General features: G+C 33.8%; 1 protein-coding gene across 1 annotated transcript in view; it reads right to left on the bottom strand.

The window, feature by feature from the left end:
* Positions 1 to 2,948, bottom strand: part of LOC116030723 (probable E3 ubiquitin-protein ligase RHB1A) — a 4,907-nt gene extending 1,959 nt beyond the window's left edge. Inside the window, exons 1-3 of the mRNA XM_031273038.1 lie at positions 2,793 to 2,948; positions 1,853 to 1,983; positions 70 to 511 (exon numbers count right to left, since the gene is read on the bottom strand). Of these exons, the coding sequence (XP_031128898.1) occupies positions 70 to 511; positions 1,853 to 1,921 (511 nt within the window). The 5' untranslated portion in view covers positions 1,922 to 1,983; positions 2,793 to 2,948. The remainder of the gene's footprint in view (positions 1 to 69; positions 512 to 1,852; positions 1,984 to 2,792) is intronic.
* Positions 2,949 to 8,671: the final 5,723 nt, after the last annotated feature.

Genomic DNA, 8,671 nt, shown 5'->3' with positions numbered 1-8,671 from the left:
TTTTTTTTTTTTTTTTTTGGGGGGGGGGGGGGGGGGGGGGGTGGTGAAGCAGGGGATGTTATTGCTGACCTTCAAGGCACGTTGGGCAAACATCCTCCTCTTCCTGAAGTGATGGAACAATAGGTTCATTGGACTTTTTAAGTTCACCAGATTTCTCAAGTTCATCAACCACTTCCTTTTGAGCAGTAAGCTCAATATTATCTTGCACTTTAGCATCAGATCCTTTTGTGGCTGTGTCAGCTATTTCTGTACCATTTCCAGAGTTTGCTTCTTCACAAGTTTCAGTGTCTTTTGTCTGTGCCGCTGCCTCATTCTTGTGGCCATCTTGATTACCTGGTGGTGTTCTAGGCCGTCCTGCATGGGTTTCATATGGCCTTGGTGTAGGAGGTGGCCTATAAGTATCCGGGCTTGAGGTATCAAGATTTGTATCAACTAAGAGGCCTGTGGAGAGTACCAATGCTGTGCTACCATGGTGCGATAAAGGTTGTCGCTCCTCTGACACTCTGGGGTACTGCAAGGAAAATATTTTTAAAAATCCAGTTCTGGCACAGAACAATTAAACAGGTTTTCCAATCAAATGCTTCTGATAATTTTATGTATTGGATAATTAGACAATTAACTCCATAAGACCATAACAAATTTACAGTATGGAAGCTTAATTGCGCAGCAACAAAGAGATTAGTTCATTAGTAAAACAGTTAGAAGGAACACTAATGTATTTGAATAATGATGTTGGTGATTTTATATATTGAATAATTAGACAATTAACTCCATAACAAATTTACAATATATAAGCTTTCATTGTGCAGCAACAAAGAGATTAGAACATCAGTAAGATGGAATCTAATGTATTTGAATAATGATATTCACCAACTACTTGCAACTATTTTGAAAAGGATGAAACAGTTAAATGTCCCTAAAAGAAGTGCTTACTTTATAGAATTTACTCTAGCTACATGATGATGTAGCTTGCAAAAAAAATTGAATGACAGGCTGACAGCATTGTTGCATAATAATCCATATGTTATGATCATTACATATTACTTTATAAAACACGATATGCCATTTGTAATGGACATACCACTTTTGTAGACTGAAAATTTCATTGATGGAGAACAGCGTACATCAAAGCAGAGGTTCACAAGAGAGTGCAATTAAACAGTAACATTTTATTTGAGAAGAAGCAAAAGGTTCATTTTTTCCAACAATAATGACCATAACAGGAGTACTTGACTGTTGAAGCTTAAATGTATACTGACTATTGTATTCCCACTTATAATTGTGTAATTAGATAGAAATTTCTATTCTAACTCCAATCTTTTCCTTCTCTCATTACAACTATCTTTTGAATTAAACTTTGTAATGATTATTAAAAAATCAATAACCTTTTGCATTCAAGTACCAACCTAATTTCTTCTGTCCAATTACTCAAAGAACATTGCATGGTTTATGCTGCAAGTATGGGTGCCAAAATTGAACTCAAAACTTTGAAATTGACATGTTTATATTGTTCATAAATTGGGCTACACTGTAAAATATTAAATATGGGCTGAATTTTGTGAGACTTTTTTATGGATAATGATCAATGAGTAATTGATTTATTGAGGAAATGTTGTTGTTTACCTATGGATGAGATTGATAGGTAATAGACACTTTTCTTTTAGTGATATAAGCAAAAAATGAAAAGTTCATCAAATAGTATTTCCATTGAAAAGAAAAGATATTCACACACCCAGACCACATTAAGGTTAGAGAAGGCATGCTTTACAACTTGAATCAGGGGAGGCAGGAGAGAAAGGAACAACCAGAGCAAAACCGATACTTCTATAAGGTATCTAGAGAAACAACTTACATGGTAAAAAGGCGATGAGCTATTCAGTTCCCCTCCTTTAGAAGCACAGCAACAACAGCAGCCTCCCATTTCAGTTGATATATCTTTGTTAACCACCTGAACTTCTGAGAGATTTGCTCATTCTTTTACTTCTAAACATTACAACATTTAAATTGTCAGATACACATCACAAAAGCTTACCAAAGAGAAATCTGACATCAGCCACTCATTTTCAAAAGGAATGATTCCAGAGTATTCTTTTCAGAAGATGGTTCTGCATATAAGAGAACAGACTAGCAATACAGCAATAAGAAGATGGCAACCAGGTTGACTTTAATTACAGCCATCTGATAGGGTTCTATAGAACCTTAGTACTACTTCAAATCAAACCACCTCAATAAACATGAACTATTGGAGACAAATACCATCTGTTCAATAGTCCCACACCAAAACTCGATTTAATTGATATCAAACTACACTAACTAAACATCAAGTTTTCTGTTCTCTACGTTTTCATTAAAATTGAACAAAATCAATTAAACATCAACTCCAGAAATGACTCCACACTTCTATCTCTCACACTAACTATATCTAATTTTCCGAATTACACGCAGCTCAAAACCCTAGTAAATGAGTCGATTCTCATCCGCGGCTCCGAACCAGCAAACTATCACCGCAATCCACCACAGCAGATTAACAGCAATCAGCTCAAAAACTCAACACTGCAACTCAATAATCATCCAACCAAGCCACATACCATTCAAAATTCAATCCCACGGATACAAACAGATGCCAGACACATACAGAAACGCATAAACATACACTCTAGCTGCCAGTCGCAAACACTCAAATCAAAAAATTCAATAAGCACAAAATACAAGCTCAAGCACAACGTATTCATACAGATACAGATACGTATAAAGCGAGTGTAGAAATACGCATGCATATCGGTATTCAGTACCTGTGTGATTGAAGGGATGATGGCAGAGAGAGAGAGAGAGAGAGAGAGAGAGAGAGAGAGAGAGAAGAGGCTTTTAGAGAGAGAAAGAGAGAGGAGTGTTTCGTGTAGGAACTACTCTCCGTTGAGAGAGAAAAAGGAGAAGTTGGGAATTTTTCTAATTAATTTACGGCCAATTATCGTTTGTACTATAAGTCTATAATTTGACTTAAATTTTGATTAATCTTTCAAAGATTAGAATTTGGAAAGCCTTCTGAGATTATTCTTATTCGGCTGACCAAGCGACGCGCGCGAGTAGGACACAACTTAAATCGCCGGTTTTGCGGAATACGCGAATATATAGCAATTTTGCAATATTTGTTTTCTCTTTTTTTTTCTTTCTTTTTTTTTTTTAAAAAAAAATAAATAAATTAACCCTACTTATTTTTTATTTTTTTTTCAAACATACTTATTTACCTTTTGAAAATTCTATTAATACTTTTAAATGAAGAGAGAGTGTGTTGCCCTATAGTGGTGGTCGAGGTCACATTTAAAACATAATTCTCGTATAAAAAATTACAAATTTGATTATTGTCAATATTTTTTTATTTGAATTTGTCACAGTTTACATGTATCGATCGTATTTGATACCGTCTTAATTATAAATTATTACCAATAATATTTTATATTGATCAACATTCAATAATATTGTATGTTGATCGGCACTACCAATAATATCTTATGTTGATCGGCACCATAAAATTTTCTTAAAGTTAATTCTTTTGTTAAAAATGTTGTCTCCATCGATTATTATGTTTAAACTTTCTATCAAAAGTAATATTTATTTAGACTATAGTGTTTTGAATACTACTAACTCTATTACAATGTAGTATCAAGAAACAGAATTGCCTCCACTGAGGCTCGAATCCACCACCTCCCATATAAAGGGAAGTGTTTGATGCCACTGGACCACAAGATCCTTGGCAGTTGCAAACATTTATCTTAGTGACAATTATAATAAATCTCATATACTATCTTGCATTCATATACTTTGAATTGTCTATTTAAATAAACAAATTCAGCATTCAATTATATATGTATGAACTTATCATATATAATCTTGCATGGTATACTTTAAAAATACTTATTTAAATATAAACATTGATCATTAACTCATTCGCGCAATGTGCAGGTAAAACTAGCTGCAAGACAATAGTCAATGTCACATTTTGGTCAAAATCACCAACGTCATTAGCTTAAGAGTTAAGGTGAGTCGAGTTCACATAATAAATAAAATGGTTCATGAGAGGGTTTTCGAAAATATCAAACTAATAACAATTTTAAAAATTCTCCATCAATTATTATGTTTAAACTCTCTATCAAATCACTAAAAATAGTAAATATTTCCTTGTAAAGTTTAAAACCCCTTTTTTCCACTAAGGTTACTCTAATTAGGTAACGTTACAAAATTTCTGCTCAACAAATTAAGAAAGATGCATTGTAGATTTGTAGCACAACCTCAACTAAATTAGAAAAGTAGTTGATTAGGAAAGAAACACCTTCTCCAATAGCATCACCATAAACATATTATAGATTTATCAAAAATTTTACTAGTTTCACTGCAGCCCAAATTTTAATCAGCTTAAATTTAAAACTTGCCTTTTTTTCAATGAAAATTGTATCCTTATGAGTTAGCTATCTGATGCTACTTAAATCATCTTACCCGAACTGACAAAGGTACAAGCAACAAACGTGATAGTGATTAACATAACTGTTGTGAGAATACATTTTAAGCAATTATTTTTATGACAAGAGAAATTCGCAATCACTATTTAAGGATGTGTACTTGGTAAATCTCACTCCTAAGGAGTAGCATGCAAACTATACTAGAAAGACCCCGTGCAACGAGCTCAATTGAGATAGTGTTTTAAAAAATCAAATTATAACATTCTACTACGATAATTATGCTACATCCACACGGACACCCTTTTCGATCAAACTTAAACAACTTTCTTTGTTTAAAAAAAAAAAAAAAAAAAACTTAAACAACTTTCTTTACCTCTAAGTCTTGTGTTTCTTCACCAAAACCTTGTACAACTTATTAAAAACTATTTAACTTAAAATAAGATATCCAAAAGATTCCTAGTCTATATTAACTTTGTTTCGAATAGGCCAAAACAATAATTGTTAAATACTACATTAACAATTTTAGTATTACATGAATAAACAATAAAATTAGGAAATAATTAATATATGTAATCCAATCTCCAATGACATAGGTTGGGATTTTTATGGGGTCAAAGTGAAATAATTCTTTTTTAAAACTAATCTACAAATTGGACGACACGGCGAGTTGTTGGCTGGACCGCTGGACTGGCTGGACGGTGGCTCACCGTCAATAGCAGCCACTTTTGGACACGTCATCGACTTTTCAGCAGAAGCTATGACTAAGCCTAGTGGTCTAGAATTCTTACCCCAATCATGATGTTTAAAACTTTTATCATTGCTAATTCTTTTTTCATATGTTTTTTACCACTCAAAATTTTTTTTTTATGGAGGTGTTTGATTTATGTAATTGGAATTTCTTTCGTACTTTATTTCATGACAAGGTAAATTACAATATTTAGATTGAGGAAATTTTAATTTCCTCCTGAGTTTATTACCGAAATGGTCCATCGACTATTGCGAAATTACCAATTTGGTCCTCCACAATTTTTTGTGTCCAATTAAGTCCCTCGACTTTAAAAATTTTAACCAATTTGGTCATCCGTTTATTTTGCCATTTAAATCGGGACCAAATTGGTAATTTTGCTATAGTCAAGGGACCAAATTGGTAACTTTTTTATAGTCAATGGATTAAATTGGTAATTAATTTTTCACTGAAATGGTCCATTGACTATAGTAAAATTACCAATTTGGTCCCTTGACTATAGCAAAATTACCAAATTGGTTAAAATTTTCAAAGTCGAGGGACTTAATTGGGTACGAAAAATTGTCAAGGACCAAATTGGTAATTTCGCAATAGTCGAGGGACTATTTCGGTAATAAACTCTTTCCTCCTTTTGTTAAATTGTAATTCATAAAATATTTCATGAATTGCAATTCAATGCTGGTGAGAAAGAAAAAAAAAAGACAAAATAAAGTACCTTTGGTTGTTTTTTTTTTAACACACTGACCCTATTACATTGTAGTATCTGTTCATCTATACTTTTCTCAACCTGTTGAAGCACATTCATTTGAGAGAGGCCACTACATGCCATTTGAGCACAAGGTGCTTGGCACCTTTGGTTGTTGTTGTTGTTGTTATACAATAACATTTTAGTCTTTATACCACTTTTTCCTTCTTATTTTCAATAATTTTATTCTTCCATACCAAACAATGCAATTTAAATTCATATGTTATTCTCATCTTATTCGCTTATCACCGAATTGCAATTCATTTCCTCCCAACCAAACACCATGTTATCTCTCTCTCTCTCTCTCTCTCTATATATATATATATATATATATATATATATATATATATATATATATATATATATATATTAGTTTACATGCGCATTGCAGGACATATTTAATATCCAATGTTTGTATTTAAATATGTAATTCAAAGTTGATGTTGCTAAATAAGGGGATACGAAGCTAAAGCGGGTAAATACGATCTCTTATTACCAAAAGGATAAATGCCCCGAATCACAATACAAAAGAGCTCGAAGGGCTCGGCGGGTCAACAGTGGGCTTTCCTACTGTCCGAGCACTCTTCAAGGCTTAGTCTCGAATCCAGCCATAAGTCCTCCTCTCTCCTCATTAATGCGGTATTTATAAGAGGGGAAAGTGGCGACATTCGGGGCTCCGGCATGGTGAGCACGTGGCGCGCATGCGTATACCTCGCTCCTTGCCCAGGCGGGAAGAAGCACGTGGCGGCCCCGACAGGACCGCTGTCCATCAATCAAGGTCACGATCGAGCTGATCCGATCGGACCATAAAAACGATCGGGCCGGGTAGCCGACCGACCGACCGTACGAAAGTACTCAGAGTAACCGACCAGTGTAAGTAGGTATTAACACTATCAAAAGTATATCAATACAATATTATATAGTAGAAGTTCATTATAGTTGGCATTAAAATTAATGTTTGTACTTTTCTAAAAAATAATTTTTTAAATACTTATTTTAGTTGTTATGGTATTAGGTAGTAAATACTACTTTCGGTTGGAATTACTTTAAATTTTGTTAATTCGCTTTTGGATAAGGTTGTCATCGTCTTCATCTTCATTGCTTGTTTTCACTTAAATCCTGGTGAGGGCTAAGCTAAAGAGAGTCAATGATGTACACTACCTTCAATCTGATTTGCTTACCAAAAAAACACTTGAAGGCTCAACAAATTCCTCAACTCTGGAGAAATCAATCCTGAAATCTAGTTTGCATGAAGCTGCAATTGTACTAATTTTTTTGCATTTGACAGAAGATAAGAGATTGAACTAGAGACATTGTTGTTATAATCAAGAGTCACCACTTATCGTGATGAAATCCGTTGAAGAGGCAAGCAGTACAAGCCAATTTAATGTCTTAAGAATCAAATACCTTGCCTGGTGAGGCTCAACCAATTGCTGCCACTCCCACTGTCTCCTACGTTTCCTTCAATACTCCACAAGGTTGATGGAGTCGCAGTAGATGCCTAGCTAAGTAAATGCAATTGGTGACTTCAACATTAATAATCAATTTCAAGCTTGAATTAGTTTGATAATGACATCGATTCCATTGGAGTAAGTATTTTTGTTCTACAAAATGCTGGCTTTGTTGCTCCATAGCAATATGTATGTGGATTAAAGTCAAGTTTATGCAGCAAAAAAATCATGAAATCATAAAATCATGAAAATTTTCTTTGTATTAATTATGCAGTGATTTAGCTCTCATGTGATGATTTATTCTGAACATTTTAGGTGGTGTGGAGTCTTTTGGATCAAGAAAGTTTAATTTGTTTCATCAAATTTTCCATTTTATTATTGAGGAAGAATTAAATATGCATACCACAAAAGCAATGTGGTTTATTGACACTTTTGTGTTCTTGATGCATTTATTTTACTGCAGAAATGGTTAAAATTGGTAAACTAGAAAGTGATGTATAACTGATCAAATTGACTGTAGGTGGACTTCAAACTAATGCTTAGAGAACTTTTAATTTGGTAACTCATCCAGGGTTAGAATTCTTACACTATGCATTTGAATTTCAAGAAAGATATAATAACTTCTTGCTCATTTGTTTTGTGTTTCTCAATTTGAATGATTTCCCTTTTTTTGAAGGTTATGATAAATGACGCAGTTACTTTTAGAAATGAAGATATTTTATAAAGCATGTTAAAGTGCGTGGTTTTCCTTCTTAAAGTGCGTGGTTTTTGTGCTTAAGGTGAGTTAGTTGTTGCAACTTAAGGTGCGTGAATTTCCTTATTAAGGTGTGTGATTTTCTTTCTTAAGGCGAGTGAGTTTCCTTCTTAAGGTGTGCGCCATTTTAAACCTTTAGGGGCGTGGTTTGTGTGCTTAAGGTATGTGGTTTGTGTACTTAAGGTGCACCATTTGAAAACTTTAGGTGTGTGGTTTGTGTTCTTAAGGTACTTTGTTTGTGTGATTAAGACGCGTGGTTTGTTTTCCTTCTTAATGTGTTTTGTTTTTCCTTCTTAAGAAAAAATAAAATAAAATAAATTTTTATTCATTTTATAAACAATTTCATGGATTCCTTTAGGTTGTCTGTCATCCTAGGTGCTCAGATGAGAGCATTAATGAAGGGCGTGCATTTTTTTTTTAATTTTCATTGATTTGAGCCGTTGATATAGATTTGATCAATGGCTCAGATCTAATCCCATTTTTACCTGAGAGCAAGCCCGCACCTGAACCATTCCCCCCCCC

This window comes from Ipomoea triloba, chromosome 9, assembly GCF_003576645.1.
Source record: "Ipomoea triloba cultivar NCNSP0323 chromosome 9, ASM357664v1".
Taxonomy (NCBI): Eukaryota; Viridiplantae; Streptophyta; class Magnoliopsida; order Solanales; family Convolvulaceae; genus Ipomoea; species Ipomoea triloba.
The sequence above is the reverse complement of the archived record's forward strand: the minus strand, read 5'-3'. Positions and strand labels throughout refer to the sequence as shown.